The 22,628-nt window shown below is 48.4% G+C and overlaps 1 protein-coding gene across 1 annotated transcript in view; it reads left to right on the plus strand.

Moving 5' to 3' along the window:
- CNGB1 (cyclic nucleotide gated channel subunit beta 1) overlaps nucleotides 1-22,628 on the plus strand; it is a 1,191,945-nt gene that overhangs the window by 110,913 nt on the left and 1,058,404 nt on the right. Inside the window, 1 exon segment of the mRNA XM_078668834.1 lies at nucleotides 3,829-3,871. Within this exon segment, the coding sequence (XP_078524960.1) occupies nucleotides 3,829-3,871 (43 nt within the window).

The raw sequence follows: 22,628 nt of genomic DNA on the forward strand, positions 1-22,628 counted from the left end.
TCTGATTGAAATCCCTCCGACATCTCACTTCAGTCAATTTCTGGATCCTGTTCTCAAGGTCTTCGACACTGTCACATGCCCCCACACACATCTCTCATCAGGCCTTTCTGTGTCCCAGTGCCAGAGTCTGCACCATCACACACCTTTCCTCAGGCCCCACTTGGTATGTGTGGACACACTTGCTGCTTTGGCTTTAAGGGGACAGGAGTCTCTGAGTGACTTAGGTGACATGGGCTGGACGTTTTCCCTGCAAGTGCCCACTGTTGACCCTAACCTGCTAACCTGCTAACCTGCTAACCTGCTACTCAGCTTAAGTAGAAGTGTGGCTTAATGGTTAGAGCGGTACAAGAGGGGGTGGTGATGAACGGAGCATCTGAATCAATCAAACACTCACACCCAGTCAAAAGATCTGGGTTTAATCCATCACCGTTCTTTAGCCCACTCTGCCACCCCAGTTCAGACATGGCTATATGCAAATCAGTCTGACCCTGTGCCTCATGGGAACAGTCCAGCCCGAACTGCCAAGCCATGTCTTCCCTGGACCGGAAACAAGCTTCCGAGGATCAGTTTCTGGCATTCCAGCCGTCTTAAGCCCGGCTTGCTTGAATCCAGTGGCAAAGTGAGCAAGGGACTCACGTCTGAGCATACCCTGCCACACTTATGGCGGCCAAAAGCGGTACAAAAGGGGGTGGTGATGGACGGAGCATCAATGGTTAGAGCGGCAGACCCTGATGCAGAGATCTAGCCCGGGACCAGGGTTCAATTCCCCGCCTCGGCGGGTCTTGGGCTCAAAATTCCACGGACCTGATAATTCTCGCCTCGGTGCCTATTCCAATCATGGAGTCCCACTCTGCAACTCTGGGCAATAGCTTGCTTAATCTCCACAACGGCCCCCACAACGCTAAGGATGCCTGGCCTCCACCTTAGGGGTGCCCAGGAGTGGACACCTCACAGGGAAAGCCAGGGTGGGTTCCACAGCGGTATTCGTACAAGCGCCTTGAGACCCTTGCGGGTGAGTAGTGCGCTATACAAGTATCAATTTACATTTACATTGCCTATTAAAATTTATAAGCAACTTGGTGTCTGTGAAACTATGTGCGTAATTAGGAAAGCCAAACGAAACACCACAATGACCCCGTGAAATGAAGGCTAACTATGGAGCCTGATACACCTGGGCCAGTGGCTATAAAGAACAATCCTTGAAGCATGCACTGAATCCTTGAATCTCCCTGTATAACCACGTCCATAACGTCCATAAATGTTTCCTGATGTACCCCCTTAAAACGCAATTTTAAGAAGCTATGCACAGTCACTTTGACCCTTTATATATACCTAACAGCGACAGCCCCTCTGCTATGGTGGAGGAGCATTGCCCCCCCAAAAACAGCTGGAAAGGAAAATTACAATGATAATAAACACTTGTTTTATTTTTCCTTTCCTGGCGAGTCTTGGGGGCGGGCCTGGGGGTGACAGGCACAGCTGTGTTGCTGGGTTGGAGAGAGCAGGCACAGTCTCCCACTCTGTCTGTGAGCACAATCGATGGTGCTCAGGCCATTTGTGAAGGTTTTTTTTAGCCCACCCGTAACCCCTATGCATCCCATATGCCGGCCCCCGCCCGACCCGCCACTCGTCCACAACACCAGCCGCTGCTGATACCAAGTTGCCAAGAAATGCTCCTTTCATGAATTTATTTGAAGAATATAAATTGTATGGTTATTTTATACATTCTTTCTGGTGTAATGGTTTAAATTAACAATGTACTTCCTAATAAAAAATTGTACTAGGAAATTTGTGCTGTACATAGAAAATTCTGCACTGCAAACTTTGGCTGTGCCTTGTGTTGAGTACTAGCTGCCACTATAGCATAGCTACTCGGAAGGCTTCCCTTTAGGCAGGAGCTGACACCATTTCAGGAGTCACTGGTCATCTAAAAACCAGCTGTCATTTTTGCCACATCAAGCCAAATGGAAGTAATTGAGCAATTTTAATTCTCATATAACTTTTAGTACTGCACTGTTACGTAAACAATTTAAAACTGCTAAAGATGTTCAAAATGTGCATACATTCCTTTTGTGTCATTACGTGAATTTTTTGAACAATGATGTGAAATTACGAGAAATGCAAATCTGGCATTTTGCACTATATTTTAGTGTGAAATGCATCCTTGCGTCAGCTTTTGGACATGAGGATGCACCTAATGCTAAAAAAATAGTACAAAAAAACACAAGTTCCGCCAACAAAAGCCAGGGACGTTCTGTCCGTGGATTTCTCTGGTGCTCCTATGATTGGAATTATACCCAAGCGACCCCAGTTGTGCCAAGTGACATAATGGTGTAATATTATAGAATTTCACATAAAAAGCATAATACTTAATGATGTAAATTGCACAAATTATGCTGGCACAATTGAAAGTTTGTCTGGTACCCAAAAATATACAGTATAAGTACAAGGTGTAGTGGATTATTTTCAACTTCGTATGGTGCTAGGTGCTAAGGTCCACATGTATGAAGCTATTTGGCGTTCGCAAACAGGCCGATTCGCAGAATTGGCCCGTTTGCGAATGCAAAAACCCGTTTCCAATGTACCAACCTCTATTTTGAAATTCGGTAACCTGTTACGGAATCATAAAATGGGTTTGCGATTCAGTATTCGGAAGGTGCATGTTTAGGGCGTCCCTTTCTAATACTGAATCGCAGAGGTACGTGTGAATGTGTGGATGTTTTGTGACCAAATACAGTTCGCAAAACATTTGCAGTTTACCATCTGATTTAATCTGATGGTAACCCTTTTGCAAATGGGAAGGCGTCCAGAAGGTACCCCTTCCCTTTTGGGAATGGTGGGGTTTTGAGAGCAGGAAGTAGTTCCACGGACCTCTGCTTCCTCTCAAAAAAGAAAAGATAACTTTTCATTTTTTTTCTTTGAAACACAACCTGTTTTCTTTTAAGGAAAATGGACTGTATATAAAAAAAAATTGCTGTATTTAAAAGCAATCACAGACATGGTGTTCTGCTGACCCCGTCAGGCTACTATCCCCATTGAATTTAGCAATTCCTAATGGGTCGCAAATTACGACCTACCTCATAAATATTGAGGTAGCTCGATTTACAGCCCCCTAGGAATCACAAAACGAAACTCATGGAATTTCGTACATTAGGAATAGCGATTACCTAATTGCAATTTTCAGAAAATCACAATTAGGTAATCGCTATTCCTAATATTGATACAAATGGCCTCAAGTACTTTGTGGGTCAACAAGATATTGACCCCCTGTGCCAGCAAAACTTGCACAGCAATACAGGATTCTCCCAAATTCATTTAAACAAGAAAATCAAACACAGACTTGCCTTCTAAAGCGGCATGTCCCAGATGAGGAAAGATTGTGCTATAATGAAGCCTGTGGGCCCTTCTGGAGAAGGGCGGATTCTTGGAGACCTGATAGCTCCCTTTGTCACCACTTGTGACAATGTGAATATTTGAGCACTCACAGCGGCCCATCTCTGTGCACCCTTCTGTTTGAGAAAATCTATTTTGTACGCAGCAAGCACTAGATTGCATAGTGATTTGAGACTTAAATGTAGTATCGACTGAAACCCGCACACCTGACGAGCAGCACAGGAGCACTGGAAGCCGGTCGGAGCTTCACTGTTGAAAGCACGTTACTTGTTTGTCACCATGTCAGCAGCACTTTCTGCTCCATCTCATAGTTGTTATTCTACAGACTTAACATCAGCATTGCATTTTATACTGTTGTGTGAATATGACTTGGCCTCTACATAAGCATGACTTAATTCCTTCATTCTTTGCTTTTTTTATTCGATGCTGTTGAAGGAAATACCAGCCACCCTGAGCAAAGCTTCGGATGCAAGAGATGGTGAGTATCAAAGAATGGTTAAACTGTTTATAAAAAGAACTGGCAGTAATGTTGCAGGATCCAACTGCACTGGAAATGTCACTGACTACTTTAAGTTCCAAGTTGCTCTAATTTAGTAACTGCTGCCACCGAATAATTTGACAGGTTACCAACAGTAGGCAGCACCTTGGACAGCAGCCTCATTTCTATTAAGCTAAATTAATAAGGAAGACAAACTAGAGCCATTTCCATCTGTTAACACTCCCCACTTGGAAATGCAATGGCAGCGTTGCGATTGGTGGGGTGACCCACAGCCAGGCGCCTATGGGGAGGCCATTTTCTCAATGTAGGCTGCATGCAGCCCACATGGAGAAAAGCAAGAGTGGGCATGACTGACTTGGGCAGCCCCAGAGGGCCGACCAAACAGTCAGGGCCCGCAGCATTGGGCTAGCCACTCCTCCCTTGCCCTCCAGCAGACCTGACCACCCACCCGCCCCCTAACCAAACCCTTCTGCTTTCTCGCAATTTGAGAAGCAGTAACATAAAATAGTAGTTTTACCATTTTATGTTTCTGCTTCTTGCACTGCGAGAAAGCAGTGGGGCGACTCTCCTCCACCCTAATGGAGGAGACGCTCCTACGGTGTAACAGGCACAAAATAACGACATCGAGAATCAGGACGCAAAAGATTATTGCCTTGACATCCAGAGTCCTCCTCATTAGAGGGTCGTAGATAAAAAAAGCATTAGACTGTCCCTACAATATCACTAATATGACATCCCTTTTTAGCATTTCCCAAGGAAAGTTCTGAAAAGGTGTCAGCTTGTGAAGGCTTCCTAAGAAGACCATTCACATTGAATGGGTCAGGTAGCATAAAGCTACAGAGCTCGTTCTAAGATGCTCTCTCCTCTCAAGTCAAGGCACAAGTCCCCAGGCTCTGTCCCTAACCCCAATACAAGAATCAAATGCAAACTCCCAGAGGGCAGTGCAACATCACACCATTTATCCAAGACACCTCCTCGTAGGTAACTTTCCATGAGACAGCCATGCTCCCAGGCCTTGGCTCAATGACCTTGATTCCCAGGCTCTCTCCGGTGAGAAAGAACATCATCCCACATTAACAGCATCGTTGTTCAATGTATCTTCTCCTCCCTAAGCCTAACTCCTTAAACAAAGACATTATTCTAAATAACAAAGATGCATTTCTCCACCTGCAAAAGAAATGTGAGAAAGAACAAGTTCTGCATACACAGGAATTCTATTAGCAAACGCAGCTAAAAAGCAACAGGGAGAAATACAAGTTAGGCCTACAGAACTCGGCCAATATAAGAAACAGCCCGTAAATTCATATACACACTTATACTTGATTATTGTTACTGAGAATGTTTAAATCAATGCGTTACATAAACATGCAAATTATAATGTCTCTTAGTCACCTGCAGCATTCTTCACATCAAGATTTTAGTCTAATTGTACTAATGGTAATGCAGATTTTCCAAGTTATACATAAATATCTCTATCACTTCACTTTATATGTTATTATAGTACACATCCTAATGGCACAAATGTTAACACGATAAAAGATTATACATGCGGGTGCGGACCTCCCTTGATTATGATGCACCCCTACAACACCAGAGCAGTTTGTGCTCTATCAAGCTTCTCTCAGACCCATATTACGGTTGATCCTGGGATTTTCAGAAATGTATGAAGAGAAGTTCCGTACTCCGGCTACAGTAAAGTCAGTGATTCAACACCTTCTGAAAAAATATAAACCATCTAAGCAAGACTCTGTAAATTTGAAACTAAACTCTAAGCCAGACTTGGGTATTGTCGTGTCCTCGTTGTGGGCACCACGCAGGACAATGATCCACAGGACACAGGTTGGTACAATTACGTTTCTTTATTGGTTTCTTACTTGCAGCTGGTCGTACCCACGTCCGTTCCCTTGGTCGCCCTAGTCTGGTCTGTCCTCTTCCTGTCCCCTGACCGGATGTCGTGTCTGGTGACCTGGTCACCTCCCTCATGACCCACAGGGTCCTAGTGTCCTGTCGCCACATCTCCCCCTTTGTTGTAAACAAAATATTCATGATGTTACTTTCCTGACCATTTCCGCCCCTTCAGTCCTTGACTGCATTTGCTTGTTGTGGTGATGACAAAAGAGGAAGAGAGAGAGAGAGAGAGAGAGAGAGAGAGAGAGAGAGAGAGAGAGAGAGAGAGAGAGAGAGAGAGAGAGAGAGAGAGAGATGTTTGGTCCGTCTTGTCGACCCTTCTCCCCAGTCTCGGCTTCCTACTTTTTTCTACGTAATTTCTTTGTTTCCTTGCTCTCTTTCTTTGATTGTCCATTTCTGCCATCAGCTTTGTTCCTGTTTTTCTGTTGTCCTCCGTCTGCTCTCAGTGCGCCAACCGCTCTTTTTCTTCGTCGTTGCTCTCCCCTTTTTGCCTTGTTTCTGTTCTTCCATGGTCCTCCTTCTGCTCCCTTTTTGTCAGTCTCTCGTCGTCTTGATCGTTGTTCTCGGCCCTCTGTTTTGCTTCGCGTTTCTTTCTTTCTACCGCCGCCCTTTGTTGTATTTGTTCCTTCAATCACTCTTTTTTGTTCTCTTTCTCTTTCTTTCTTCCCTGAGTCTTCTCTTTGCTTGTTCTCAGCAGGTCTATTATTTTTGTTATATATCATCGTTATAAGGCCCATCGTTTTCGCTGTGCTGTTGCTCATCAGGCATGGCCCTGGGACATCGCCTTGTAGAACATGAATGTCTTCTCTTTTTATTGTGTCCTTGTATCTCAGTTCCTCTGTGAATTCTCCCCAGTTTGTTATTTCTTTCCTTGTCCCCCAGGTAAAAACCTTTACCTGGGACGTTCTCAGGGCCGGCTTTACTTCCATTCTCTCGTATTCCGATATACACATGACATTGCATGTTGCACCACTGTCCAGTATAAAGTCTGTCTCATGCGCTCCTACTCTTATCTTTGCTTGGTCCATCTTTCTTCTGGTGCTTCTGTCTGCTGGCTGTGCTGTCTCTCCTGCTTCTTCTTCCTCGCTCCGCTCGATGCGTACCTCCGACATGTGGTATAATCTTTCCACTTTCACTTCTTCCTCTTCTTCGCCTGACCCTCGTGATGAACTTCTCCTGTCATTGTCGATGTACCTGATATGTCTTGCTGTCGATTCCTGTTGTCTTCCTGTTCTCCCCTTGTCGTCTCCTCTGAATTGTGCGCCTTGGCACATGCTGGCGTAGTGATTTCTTCCACCACATCTTCTGCATGTCTGGCCAAATGCTGGGCATGGACCTCGGTGTGGAAATTCCATTCCACACTTGTAGCATGTTCCTTCAGGTCGTCTCCTCTCTTTTTGTTCCCTCCGGTCATTCTTCCATCGGTCTGTGCGATATCTGTTTGTCGTAAAGTGTGCGTTTTTGACTTCAACGCTTTTCCCTCTTTCCATTTCTTTGGCATGTTCCGTTGCTCTCGCCTCTGCTCTTGCTAGGGACAGGATGTTCTCCAATGAGGTCGGTTCCTTTAGTATTCTTGCTCTGAATCCGGTGTCGCGACAGCCCTCTATGATCCGTAGTCTGATTGCTTGCTCGTTATCAAATTTGTCAAACTCACAATGTGTTACCAACTTTCTCAGCCTTGTTGCGAAGTCGTCTAGTGTTTCGACGACTTGTTGACAGGCAATGGTAAAAGTATATCGTTCAAAATCAATGTTGCGCTGTGGGTCGAATTTGGCTGTTAGACATTTCTTTAGTTGGTCATATGTTTTTGTTTCCTCGGTAGGCAGTGTCACCAGGAGTTCTTCAACGTCATCCCCTGCTAGGTTCAACAGTAATCCTCGTTTCTTTCCATCTGCTACATCGGTATCATCTACATATCTTTCAAACCGTCTGATCCATTTCTCCCACCTTATTCCTGTTTGTGGATCCGACAAGTTGAAAGGTAGTGGTGTCCTGTATTGCGCCGCTGGGCTTTGGATCTGCCATTCTTTCCTTCTTCCTTTTATTTGTACTCTTTCTTTTCTTTCCTTTTTCTTCTTCTTCTACTGTTCTTTATCTTATTTTCTTGGCTTCCCTTGTCTTTTCTGCCTTTTCTTTGTTTGGCCTCTTCTGGGCTTTCTTGGTCCTTTTCCTTGTGTTGTTTCTTCTGTCTTTTCTTCATTTGGCCTCTTCTGGGCTTTCTTGGTCCTTTTTCCTTGTGTTATTTCTTCTGCCTTTTTGTTTTATTTCTTTATGTCTCCTTGTTTTATTTCTTTGTCTTCTCCTTTTCTTAGTTTCTTTGTTTCTTTTCTTTCCTTTTTCTTCTTATATATATATCTATAGTATTCTGGCACTTATTTCTGCCTTTATTTTCACTTTCAGTGCCCTTTATTCTTGTGTGCACTTTCTTTCGTCTCTTTTCCACCTTTATTTCCTATATTTCTCTTATTTTCGATTTTTCGCGCTGTGCCTGACTCTTTAAAATGGCCGCCGCAGTTTCCTTCAATTTGATTGGCTCCTGCGCCTGCTCTTAAGATGGCCGCCGGTGTTCTCGCGAGGCTTCGCGTCCAATCAATGCGATGCCTGACTCCAAAATGGCCGCCGTCTTTTTCTTCGCGATGATTGGTTCTCACGCCTGATTTGAAAATGGCCGCCGAGACTCTCGCGAGAGCTCGCGCCAATTCCCTTTTACTTCGCGCTTTCTGCTACACAGCGCTTACCGGAGTCAGCAGTCTTCGTCTCCACATCAGTCGGGGTGGGCTCCCGCGTTGAAGGCACTTTCCTCTTCTTTCCTCACGACGCGATCCAGGGTGGGCTCCTGAATCGAAATCTCGAATGGGCACACGTCGATCCCACCTTCGTCGCCAGTTGTCGTGTCCTCGTTGTGGGCACCACGCAGGACAATGATCCACAGGACACAGGTTGGTACAATTACGTTTCTTTATTGGTTTCTTAGTTGCAGCTGGTCGTACCCACGTCCGTTCCCTTGGTCGCCCTAGTCTGGTCTGTCCTCTTCCTGTCCCCTGACCGGATGTTGTGTCTGGTGACCTGGTCACCTCCCTCTTGACCCACAGGGTCCTAGTGTCCTGTCCTCGGTCCCTGCTTGTCAGGTCGCCACAGGTATAGTATTAGCTGTCAAAAAAAGACATGTTCTACCAGAAACAAAAGCAAAAGACTGGTGCGTTGGGTAGAAAAGTTTGTAGTGCTGCAGCTTTGGCTTTTGAAACAGAAAGTGCATCAGCATTATTGGTGAGATATGATAGCGCCCTGTGGGAGTTTCTTTTGATTTACAGATAAACTTCCTAGAGAGGTCTGAAGTGGAGGCACCAGATGCCTAGGGTTGGGACTGAATCGAAGATTGGCCACATAATCTCACCTCTCTCTTGTCCCATTATGAATGAAACAGTTTGGGAGCAGGTTTATTCTCCAACAAGGCTCCTCCCTTTGGGATTTTCTACCACCACATCGGCTTCATGAAACCAACTTCATATCATGCCCCAAACAACTGAGGCCCACCTCTTTAACCAAGCAGAGGAATTTAAAGGCATGGGCATAGTGGGCAATTGCCTAGAACTGTCCCCACCTTCCAAGAAGCCCCCTGGGAGCCTCTTGGGAAACTGAACTTTAATTCTATTAGACCTTTGTCTATTCTACTTCTCTCTTCAAACCACTCTACCTACTGTCCCCTTTAACTTGGTCTCGTAAAACCAGTGTCTTATTAAAGATTTTTGGGATCCTTGGCAAGACCTATTTGAACTGTTTTTGTATGGTTTTGTTCAGGTGTAACATATAATGTATTACTGTTACTCTCAAGTGGGCTAAAAAGGGTAACAAAATGCAAGTTTGTTCCGTTCCATGCAGTGGCTGCACAAAATATGTTTTGCCCAGGAGCCCACAAACCCATTAAAATGACACTGCCACCAAGCATTCTCATCTTAATTACTTGAATCGGCCTGTTGCTCAGTTCTATTCTTTCTGTGACCGTCTTGCACCTTGTAGCTGCCTTTGGTCATATGAGGACCTTACACAAAAATAAAATACACAAATAAAGCTACAGCGAGTGGAACAGATGCCATGACGGCGCCCATTTCTGCTTTACACAATTTTTGATACTAAGACACAGTCTCTCACCTGGCCACTTGGTGGCAGCCGTTCATAGTAGTTCGTGTAGCGCGGCGGGCCCGGGTGGCAGGGCCCAAACAGCGCTAAAGAAGGACACACCACACAAATGATCTACTGTCTGGCGGGAAGACCCCGAGCTGTCTCTCGCCGTTTATTTTATCTGCTCGGGTCGAGCCCTCCCCCAGGAGTGCATGCAGGATACAAAGTATAGGAGAGCCCGGGTGGCTGTCTACATCCCTCCTTTTCTTTAGTGCATGTTCACCACAGTCTGCATGCCTAGGGGGATGTGCACATGAAGTCCTTTAACCTTTGGTTGGGTGCAGGGTTCGGCCGGAGGCCATACTTCTGGCCCCGGGAGTTGGAGCTGGCCACTGCATCTGCTTGGGGGTTTGGGAGGGTTTAGTCACAATGTCTTGGCTTGGCCTGTGGGTGTCAGTCACCGCTTGTCCGCTTCCGGCCGGCAGGTGTTGCGGTGGTGAGGTCCCAGATCTTGTGTCTCCTCCGAGTCGGTATTTGACCCATGGGGTCTCTTGAAACATGACACATTCCTGGTGACCACTTGCTGTCCTCTCTGCGCCATGACCATGGTCCCTTGCACCTTGACAATGGTCCACTCTTCCGGTTCATACGGTGTTCTGAATTTCTAGTCGGGTTGTCTGTCTTTAACCACAACACTGTCTCCCACTTTCAGCTGTGGTTCTTTTGCTCCGTTGGTGGCGCTGGCCTTTTGGTTGGTCACAGTCCTCCTAGATTGGGTGGCCACGTTGTCCCCCTCTGGAGGTCTTCATGCTGAATCAGTTGTAATGCTGGCCTGTGGGGCTCTTTTGAAGAGCAGATGAGACGGGGCACACCGGGTGGTGCTGTGGGGTGTTTGCTGATATGCATCAAGAAATTGGTTGAGCGTCAACTCAACATCTTCTCCTTGATCCACAGCGATGCGCAGAACCCGCTTGAGGGTTCGCATGAAGTGTTCTACCGCTCCGTTGGCTTGGAGCCACAGAGGGGTGACCTTTCTATGGCAAATCGCCTTGCTCTCCAGATAATCTTGGAACTCTTGGCCTCGGAACTAGGAGGGCAAAAGTCTTGTCCAGGATTTTCTTGACATGCTTGAACGCCATTGACGCTAGCACTTCTACCACTGGGAACTTTGAGAACGAGTCAACGAGCACCAGTGCGTGGCGGCCATCGGGGAAGCTTCCAAAGTCGATGCTGACCTTGGACCATGGGAGTTCACTTGGTTCCTCGGTGATGATGGGTGCCGGTGCCGGGTTGCCGCCCGTGATGGTGCACAAGTGACATTGCCGCATCATGTCCTGCACTCTAGTGTCCATCGCCGGGAACCAGACCTTGTTTCACAGTTAAGCTTTGGTTTTTGCCATCCCTTGATGCCCACATGCGCCAGCTGGATGATATGATCTTGCAGTACTTTGGGGATCACAATGACATGCCCTCTCAGGATGCCTCCCTGTTCTACTTTGCTCAGCTTGTGCCGGATCTGCCAGAGCAGTTGCCGAGCAAGGCTATCTTTCGCCCGGAGCAATTGGGCCCCATCCAGGAAGTGGGTCCACCCGTTGTTCAGTAGGGCATTTTGTACCCTGGCAAGCTCCTCGTTTTCGGCAGCTGCTTGGCCAATTTCCTATAACATCATGGCTCTTGGGCATGCCTCGTATGAGACCATCTTCACGAATGCCTCCGAGTGTGCGACGTCTACAGGCGGGACTTGAGCGACCGACGGCTTGGGGTGTCGTGAGAGGTAGTCTGCTGGGTTATGAGCCCCAGGACGGAATACGACCTTGACATTGTAAGCCTGCAACTGAATGGCCCACCTTTCAATTCTGGGGGGCGCCAGTCTTAATGACCCTGAAAAGAGTGGAAGCAGTGGCTTGTGGTCCGTCACTACCTGGAACTCCTGTCCATACAGATAGAGGTGAAAATGCTGACATGCCCATTTTATTGCCAGGGCTTCCCTCTCAATATGGGCATATCTGGTCTCAGAGTCTGATAACGCTCGGCTGGCATAGGCGACTGGTTTCCATGTTTCTCGGTCATGTTCCTGTAGGAGGACTACTCCCAGGCCTACTGGGTTGGCATCTACCACCAACTCTATGCGTTGTCCCGGGTGAAAGTAGGCCATCACTGTCTTGTCCATAAGGGCTGTTTTGATGGTATTGAATGCTGTGTTGGCAGCTGCGGTCCATTCCCACTGACAACCACTGTGGGTAAGGGCGTGGAGTGGCTCTGACAGAGAGGCCAGGTTCAGAATGAACCTGCCACAGTAGGTGGCCATGCTGAGGTAATTGCGGACTTCTGTGGGGGACTTCGGGGTGCTCGCCGCCTGGATGGCCATTGCTTTCTTGGGGTCCACCCTCAGCCTGTCTCTGGTAAAGATGTACCTGAAGAAGTCGACAGACTCCTGGTAAAAAGAACACTTGACCTTGTGGACGGTCAGTCTGCAGTCTTGCAGTCACCAGAGGGTGCCTCGGAGGTGAGTGTGGTGCTCTTCCAAGGTGTTCGAGAACACAAGGATGTCGTCGCTGAGATTGATGATGCCCTGCAGGCCGGACAGTGCTTCCTGGATGGCATTCTGGATGACCTTGACTGCAGACGACACCCCGAAACTCAGTCTCTTGTACCTCCTGAGGCCAATGTGGGTAGAGAACATGGTGATGTACCTGCTCTCAGCCTCAAGTTCCAGTTGGTGGTGCAGGGGGTTCAGGTCCAGCTTGGAGAACCACTTGGCTCCGTTCATGTCCGCCACAATGTCATCCATGGTGAGATGACGTTCCCTTTTAACCGCCACATTTGTGAGCCTCACAAAGCCGTATGGCTCCCGGCTGTTTTGGCTTGGGGGCCACTACCAACGGGGACACACATGGGGTGGGGCCTGACACCTTCTCAATGATGTTGAGGTTCTCGAGTTTCTTCAGTTCCGCCTCTGCTTGCGGGCGGAGGTTGAATGGCACTCTCCGGTGTCTTAAGGCCGTAGGCTTCACAGTGGGTCAATGTGGCGCTTGAACTTCTTCCCTTTCAACTTGCCAAGCCCTGAAAACAGTCCCGGGAATTTGTGCAAGATGGCGTCAGCGTGGGAGTCGTGGATCTGCAGAGCAAAGAATACCTGACTGAGGTCTTCTGCGGTGTGGCAACTGAGAAGGGAGCCTTTCCTCCCTTCCGTGATGTGGAATCGGGCCCTCATGACGTGTTTGTCGCTGGTGACTTCATCCTCGATGACTCCTCGGAGGGGCAGAGGGTGCGTGTCTCCACAGGTGTAGATCCGGGCCTTGGTAGGTGCAAGAGGGGGTCGTGGAGACAGACGTTTGTTCTTGTTAGATTTGGGGGTCTCTTGTTGGCAGAGGTAGGTACCTTTGACCAAATAGGGACCCTGACGTCTAGTCAGTGTAAGGAGCTATAATCCTAAAATAACCTCTGCTCACCGCCTTGGTAGCTTGGCACGAGCAGGCAGGCTTATCTTAGAGGCAGTGTGTAAAGCATTTGTGAACACATACAGTAATACTGTGGCAACACTACAAATGGACACCACACAGGTTGTATTATAAAAATAAGTATTTTTATATAGACTTAACACAAGACCAAACGAAAAAAATCGACAATACTGTACTCAAAAATAGACTTTAAAATGGTTGAAAATAGCGCAGTTCTCTCAAGTTGTAAATGCAACACTTTACTCTAAATGTACCTTGAATGTGTAACGCAAAGAAAACAAAAGGGTCACAGGAAAGATGATGCGTAGGTTCTTTACACTCAGGGGAGTGGATGCCTCGGTTCCTTACTGCTGCGCAGGGAGTTGATGCTCGCTCAGGGCTGGACTGGCCGTAGCGGGCACCGGGCATTTCCCTGGTGGGTCGCCAGGGTTAGGGGCCAGTTTTGGGCCCCTGGGGGCTGATTTTGTTACAGGGCCGTTTTTCCAGCTTAGCTGCAATATTGGCTGCTGTTACAAAATCAGCCGAGACCGGCCATAGCAAACAGCTCGGCCGCACTCCCAACCCCCCTGAGGTCCGGCCGAGGCACTTTGCCAGGGCCGGTTTTGGTTCCCAGTCCGGCCCTGTGCTCGCTTCCTTACTGTGTGGAGAGGTGATGCGTCGGTTTCTTACTGCTCTCCGGTGCGATGCGACAAGATGGCACCTCGATGCGATACTCTTCTCCGATGCGATGCGACAAAATGGCGGCTTGCTCACGGTGCGACAATGTTGATGCGATGCGTGCACGCCCGATGGCTGTGCGGTGACTCGATGATCTTTGGAGCCGTGACAGGCCCTGCGACATGCTTCTCCGGTGATGCGACAGCGACCTCTTTGGCGGCGGCACGCTTCTCCAGTGATGCGTCGCTCTTCGGCGATGCGATGATGACAGCGGCGGTGCGCTTCTTCAGTGATGCGATGACAGCTGCTGCAGAGGTGACACGCTTCTCATTGTTGCGTCACGCTTCCAGCTCCCAGTGACACACAGTCTCTCAGAAGGCCCAGCACAACAGCAGGCACTTCAATTCCCAGCAAAGGAATTCAGGGGGGGGTGGTTGGTGAAGTCCTGTATCCCTGAGACTTCAGGCAGGAGGCAAGCTCTAGTTCAAGCCCTTGGAGAGTCTTCTTCAAGTTGATGAAAAGCACTGCGGGCCAATACCCAAACACGCAGCACAGGGGTAGTCTCCTCCTTCAGCTTCCTGGTACTTCTCCTCAGCAAAGGTTCGTCTTGATTCCCAGAAGTGATCTAAAGTTCTGGGGTCTGGGTCCCCTCTTGTATACACCAACATCCTTTGTCACTGAAGGCAGAGAGCGCATGTGTCTAGTCCAAACCAGTTCTGTTCAGTCCTGGAGCACTTTGTTTACAGGACCCCTCTTCCTTTGACAGTGTAGGCCAGGGACATCACACACACCACAGGAGGTGGAGCCAGCATTGTGGAAGGCAGGCACAGCACGATTCAGGTCCCAGGTGCTCCCCTCCCCTCACTCTACATGCAGATGGGTCTATTCAGCCCTGTACTGACTCACCCTGTCTCCTGGAATCCCCCAGCCCCTGTCACTCAAAGTCCAGACAAGGAATACACAACCTAGCAGAGTCAGGCTTGGACAGTTAGGCAAGAAAAAACCTACTTTCTAAAAGTGGTATTTTCAAACACAGAATGTTAAAACCAACTTCACTAAAATGTTTTTTATCATTTTGAGTTCAGGCATACTAAACTCGAATTTCTACCTAGTTACCTGTGTCAGTTAGGATTATAAGATGTTATAATCAAACTGCCAATTCTGGCCTATGGGAACAGGTAGCCTTGCAAAAGTGAAAAACGAAAATGGCTGTAATTTACTATCAGTACATGCCACACACATCAGGGCATGTCCTACCTTTTACCTACAATGCTCACTGTCCTTGGGCCTACCTTAGGTGTGACTAATATGCATAAAAGGGAAGGTTTTGGGACTGGCAAGTGGGTGCACTTGCCCAGTCAACATGGCAGTACTAGACTGCATACAGGCTCTGCAATGGCAGACCTGAGACACACTTTACAAACTGCTCCGGTGGGTGGCACAATCAGTGCTGCAAGCCCACCAGCAGCATTTGATTTACAAGCCCTGGGCAGCAGGGCACTGTACTAGGGTCTGACAAGTAAACCAAACAGGCCAATCACGGAGTCACTAATCCATACATCAATTTACCATAGTGAGCACTTGCACTGTGGCACTGAATAGCAGTGGCACAGTGCCTAAAAGCATCTAATGCCAGCAAAAACATAAGAGGCAACAGCAAAAATATTAGGGAGACCTGCGCCAATGGTCTAACACTTGTCCCCTCGAGTTGAAAGGTGGGGAGAACTCCCCTACCTCCTGGAGTTCTCTTTAACTCATGCGGAAAAATCTGGACAGACCATCAGCATTGGCGTGTTCTGTACGAGGGCGGTGTTCCACCGTGAAATCCATCCCCTGTAGGGAAATGGACCACCTCAACAGCTTTGGATTCTCACCCCTCATCTGCATCAACCATTTGAGGGGCCGGTGGTCTGTCTGAACCCGGAAGTGAGTCCCAAACAAGTATGGTCTCAACTTCTTCAGTGCCCAGACCACAGCAAATGCCTCACGCTCAATTGCACTTCACCTCTGTTCCTGTGGAAGTAACCTCCTACTGATGAAGGCTACAGGTTGGTCTAGGCCCTCCTCATTCATCTGTGAAAGAACAGCCCCCACATCATGCTCTGAAGCGTCTGTTTGAACAATAAACTCTTTTGAGAAGTTGGGTGCCAGCAGCACAGGCACCGTGAACATGGCAGTCTTCAGGGCATCAAAAGCTTTCTGACAGGTGTCAGTCCAGTTCGCTTTCTTGGGCTGCTTCCTGGAAGTCAGCTCTGTCAAGGGTGCAGCAATGCTGCCATACCCCTTGGCAAACCTCTTGTAACACCCAGAGAGTCCTAAAAAGGCTCTCACTTCCGTCTGGGTTTGGGGGGGTTCCCAGGCCAGGATGGTCTCAATCTTGGGCTTTAGGAGTGCCACATGGCCGCTCCCAACCTGGTGTCCCAATTACACCACAGAACCCGGCCTGATCAAGCACTTACTTGCCTTGATGGTGAGGCCTGCTCTCCCAGAACATCTGTGTCCCAGAGGTGACACAGATGTTCTTCCCAACTGGAGCTGAAAACTGCAATGTCATCCAGGTAGGCCGCAATGAACTCTTCCAGTCCAGCCAACACCTGGTTGAACAACCTTGAAAGGTGGCAGGGGCATTCTTCATCCCAAAGGGCATAACCCAAAATTGGTAGTGCCCATCTGGTGTGGAGAATGCTGACCTCTCTCTTGCCCCATCAGTTAGGGGGATCCGCCGGTACCCAGACATTAGATCAAACGTGAGGAGGTACCAGGCAGCCCTAACCGTTCAATGAGCTTATCAGCTCTGGGAATGGGGTGTGCGTCAGTCCTGGTGACTAAATTAGCCCTCGGTAGTACACACAGAACCAGAGTTCTGGCGAGGCACCCGGTGCGGCAGCCTTTGGGACCAAGACCACTGGGCTGGCCCAAGGATTGTTAGAGGACTCAATCACCCCTAAGGCAAGCATCTTGGAGACCTTCTCCTTCAAGCAAGCTTTCACCCTGTCAGTCACTCTGTAAGTTTTGTGCTTAACAGGAGGACAGTCTCCAGTGTCTACATCATGTACACACCAATCAGTAACACTGAGAATAAGGGAGAACAAATCAGATAACTGTCCCAACAACTGGCGACAGTCATTTTGCTCCTCATGGGTCAGAGAGGAAGAGAGGTTAACACCATCCACTGACCCATCTTGCTCTATTGCAGACAGGAGGTCAGGAAGAGGCTCAGACTCCTCCTCCATTCCAGCGTCTGCCAATAGGAGCATGCCGAACTTCGGACCTTTCTAAGTGGGGCTTCAGGCAGTTGACATGCAGGACCCGCAAAGGGTTCCTTGGAGACCGCAAGCTACCAAGTAGGTGACATCACTCTTGCGCTCCACCACCTCAAATGGTCCGGTCTACTTATCCTGGAGCGCACAGGGCGCCACGGGGGCCATAACCCAAACTTTCTGACTAGGCTGAAGCTCAATCAGAGTGGCATTCTGATTGTACCACCGCTTCATCTCTTCCTGGCTGTCCTCCAGATTCGCCTGGGCGAATTGCAGGAAACGCCAGGTTTGGTTTCTGAAGGCCAGCATGTAACTATATACATCCTGGGGAGGTTTCCTGGGAGCTTTCTCCCAGCCTTCCTTTACCAAACTCAGAGGTCCTCTTACAGTGTGACCGGGAGCAGTTCAAAGGGGCTGAACCCTAAGGACTTCTGTGGCTCATATCTGTAGGAAAAGAGAAGGCATCGCAAGAGGACATCCCACTTATGCCTCATGTGTTCCTCAAGACCTAAAATCATGCTTTTTAGGGTCCGGTTGAATCTCTCTACCAGCCCATTACCTTGGGGGTGGTAAGTAGGGGTAAACTTATAAGTTACCCCACACTCCTGCCACAGGGAGTTCATATACTTAGAAATGAAGTTGGTATCACGGTCTGACACCACCTCTCTGGGGAACCTCACATGGGAGAAAATCCCCATCAATGCACGTCCCACCATGGGGCCATCATTGTCCTGAGAGGGTTGGCTTCCGGGTACCAGGTAGCATGGTCCACCAAGACCAGGATAAACCTGTTGCCCATGGCTGTCTTGGGGTCCAGAGGCCCCACAATGTCCAATGCCCACCCTTTCAAAGGGGGTGCTGACCACAGGGAAAATCTGAAGAGGATTCTTGTGCTTCCTCCCACTCTTTCCACTTGCCTGGCAAGTCTGGCAGGTCCTGCAATGAGTATCTGAACTCTTGCACATTTGGGGCCAATAAAAATGGGTGACAAGCCTTTCAAAGGTCTTGTGCTGCCCCAAATGTCCTGCTAAAGGCACATCATAAACCAAACCCAGTAGGAAGGCTCTGAAGCGCTGGGGTACCACCAGCACACAGGCTGATCCAGGCTCAGCAACCTTAGGCTCTCTATACAGGAGTCCATTCTCCCAGTAGATCCAATGTGATCCAGACTGATCACCAGCTGCCTGGTTTGTGGCCTGTTGCCGCAAACCCACAAGAGAAGGGCACTTCTTCTGCTCTTCACAGAATTCTTCCCTGGAGGGTCCTCCTTCTTGCTGCCAATGGGTCAGCTCAGGCAGGTCCCCAAGTTCAGCCACTTGCTCTCCTTAAGGTTCCAGGGCATCCCCCTCAAGGTCTCCTTCCTCCTGGACCATGGGAACTGTGGGGGCTGGTATCCCACGCCCCCTACCTCTTCTCTTTAAGGCAGACACCTGGGCTATATATTCAGGCTCCAGGTCCTCTTGCACACCCTTACCGGCTGCCATAAACCAATTGGTCACACACGCCCACTCAGGCAGATCCAACATCTCTAAATGAGACCTTCTCTCCTCCGTAGCCCAAGGAGAGCTAACTAAATAATTGCCTAACAGACAATCCACAGGCATGGCTGGCCTCACAGCTACTTGGAGAGTACCTGATACCCCCCCACAAAGGGAACTTGAGCCACCTCACACTGGCTCTCTGAGTTGTCCGTGGCAACTACAGGGAAGAATGCATGGGGATCGCCTGCTCCTAAAACACCAGCTGACAGCTGTCACACTGGCCACGGTGTGTCTCAGAGCCGCCACCCTATGGCCATTGATGGTCACCCACTGCCTATATTTTTTTAGTGTTATCAGACAGCTGGGTCCTAGGGACCACCTCACAATCTTCTAATGAGACAAGGGACATTTCTGCGGGACCCCACCCACTGTGGCCACCCATCTTCTCCCCCCCAGGGCTACACTGGCCATCTGACGGGCGATGCATGGGGTGGTGCATTGGGATCCCTCCGGGGAAACTTGGGATCATACCAACAGTGGCCCACTAGACCACACTTAAAGCATCTAGTGAGGCCCCTGCGAACAGGTTTACCTGTCAGGACTTCTGGCTTTTTCTCAGGGGGAGGCTGGGAACCCTTCCCTTGGTTCCCTTGGGGATTACTTTGGGGCCCTTTCTTGAACTCCCTCTGTTTACCCTTGTCCCCCCACTCTTCTGCTGGGGATCCTGCCCACCTTTGGCGAAGTCTCCCACATGACACCTGTGGACCCGGGTACTTACCCAGCGGTCCGCCTCCTCAGCAAGCTTGCTAGGGTTAGTTAGCTTGCTATCAATAAGATGCTGGCGTAGCTCTGGAAAACAATTACCAGACAAGTGCTCCCATGCAAACAAATCATAGAGCTCCTCTAAAGTACTCACTTTGCTACCCTTCACCCAACCATCCATACCTCTGAAAAAGAAAGATATATATTCTACCCATGTAGTTGCCTCCAGCTTCTTACAATTACTGAATCTCTGTCTATAGAGTTCTGGGGTCAACCCATACCTGGTCATCAGGGCTTCCTTCATGTGGGCATTAAATATCCTATTCTCAGTGGGTAGGTCTAACAAAGTATCCCTCCCATCACTAACAAAGCGGCCCCACAACCCCGCTCCCCAATCCTTCTCATGTTCCTGGTGGGCCAACATTGCTATTTCATAGTCTGCAAACCACTGCCCAATATCTTCATGCTTATGAAAATCCCAGATGACATCTTTAGGGAAATATACTCTTCCTTCTGCAGGCACAGATGGTGCGCTGCCACCAGAGGGATTAATTTCTAAGCTTCTATCTTTGATTTCCAACTCCCTCAACATTCTCTCATGTTCTAATCTCATTCTCTCTCTTTCCAATGCTAACTTGTTATTTTCAAACTCCAGCTTCTTATTCTCTAGGTCCTTTTGACCCACCATCTTGAGCTTGGTCTGCTCCATTTTCTGCACTCTATTTCTCTCCCTGTCCTCCAGCTCTCCTGGGGACAGGCCCTTCGAAGAAACACTGCTGCCTGGCGGGGAAGGTACTCTCTCCCCGGCTGGACCCAATGGCCCATCTAGCTGCCCATCTGTATTCTCAGCCCCCTCCACGTGCTCAGGGGCATTTTTAGCTTCCACCCAGGCCCTCAGCACATTTTGGAACTCATCTTTCTTGGTGAGGCCTAGAGTAGCAATTTTACATTTTCTACAGAAGAATTTAAGCTGTTTCACAGTGTAGGCATCCAACCTCTCTTCCTCAAACTCTAGATCCATAGATGCGTTGGATGCTGCTTGGCTCATGGCAATACGAATAGGCAGTCTTTAGCAAAAATAACAGTTCCAAGAGAATGTTGTTGCATTTGGTCTGCACTCACAAGTAGTGTACACTAATCACTGTATATGAGTCACAAATGCAAGTCCAGAATCCTCACCACTGACCACTAATGTTAGAATTGGGGGTCTCTAGTTGGCAATGGTTTGCACCTTTGTCCAAATAGGGACCCTTGCTTCTAGTCAGAGTAGGGGGGCTACACTCCTAAAATAAACCCTGCTCAACCCTGTGGTAGCTTAGCATGAGCAGGAAGGCTTATCTCAGAGGCAGTGTGTAAAGCATTTGTGAACACATATAGTAATACAGTGAAAACACTACAGATGGACACCACACAGGTTTTATAAAATAAGTATTCTTTATATAGACTTAACACAAGACCCAAACGACAAAAATCCACAATACAGTATTAAGAAAAATGACTTTTAGATGGTAGAAATAGCTTAGTTCAAAGATGATGGTAGCTGTTACATGTTTCTCACAAAGTACCTTTGGATGCGTCACACAAGATAAACAAAAGGTTCGCAGGGAGAATGATGCTTCGGTTCCTCGCTTCGGGGGAGGTGATGCGTCTGTTCATCAGTGCTTGAGCAAAGTAGGCAATGTGTCTGTTCCTTACCGGAGAGGAGGGGATGCGTTGATCTCGTATTGCGTTCTAATTGTGATGCGACAAGATGGCACCTCAATGCAATGCGACGATCCGGTGTGATGCGACAAGATGGCATCTTTGATGCAATGCGACGACGTGAAGGCGATGCGTGCACGCCTGACGGCCATGCGGCGACTTTGGAACTTCTGAGCCACAATAGGCCCTGCGACATGCTTCTCCAGTGATGCGACGGCGACCCTTGCGGTGGCGACACACTTCTCCAGTGATGCGACGACAAACAGCTGCACAGTGACACGCTTCTCCGGTTATGCGACGGCGACACTTGCTGTGGCGACACACTTCTCCAATGATGCGACGGCAACAGCTGTGAATGCGACACGCTTCTTCTCATTGAGTCGCGCTTCCAGCTTCCAACAATACGCAGGCTACTGCAGACAGAATTCCCAGCAAATAAATTCAGGGGGGAGCTGGTGGTGAAGTCTTGTATCCCAGAGACTTCAGCAGGAGGCAATCACAATTCATGCCCTTGGAGATTCTTTTTAAAGATGATGAAAGTTCAATAAAAGTTCTGTCTCCTTTCCTTGGCAAATAAACAATCACTGCAGGCCAACCCCAGAAAATAGCACACTGGCACAGGGGCAGGCAACTCCTTCAGCTTCTTATGGTTCTTCTCCTTGGCAAAGGTTTGTCTTGACTCCCAGAAGTGATCTAAAGTCTTGGGGTCTGGGCCCTAATATTTATACTAGCAAATCATTTGTCCTCTGAAGGCAGAGGGTGCCTGTGCCTAGCCAAAACCTGTTCTGTGCAGCTTCCTGGCAGGGGTGGAGACAGCATTGTTGAAAGCAGACCTGGCCCAGGTAGCTTAATGGAAATCTCCTCCCCCTACTCTCTATTCTATAGGGCTCAGGGGAGTGAAAGGAAATCTCCGCCCCCCACTCTCTATGCAGCCACGGTCCTATACAGCCAAGCCCTGACTCCTCAGACTGCTGGAGCCCAAGCCTTCCTGTCACTCACAAACCAGACATGCAATACACAACCTAGCAGAGACAGGCTGGATGGTTAGGTAAGAAAACACCTACTTTCTAAAAGTGGTATTTTCAAACACAGAATGTAAAAATCACCTTCACTAAAAGATGTATTTTAACATTCTGAGTTCAGGCATACTAAATTAGTTTTTCTACCATGTTCCCAGGGATAGTTAGGATTATAAGATGTTATAATCAAACTGCACATTCTGGCCTTTGGGGACAGGTAGCCTTGCAATAGTGAAAAATGAAAATGGTTGTAATTCACTATCAGGACATGCCAAACACATCAGGGCATGCCCACCCTTTTACTTATAATGCACCCTGCTCTTGGGCCTACCTTAGGGGTAGCAAACATGTAGAAAACGGAAGGTTTA

The sequence above is a fragment of the Lissotriton helveticus genome, chromosome 12 (assembly GCF_964261635.1).
Source record: "Lissotriton helveticus chromosome 12, aLisHel1.1, whole genome shotgun sequence".
Taxonomy (NCBI): domain Eukaryota; kingdom Metazoa; phylum Chordata; class Amphibia; order Caudata; family Salamandridae; genus Lissotriton; species Lissotriton helveticus.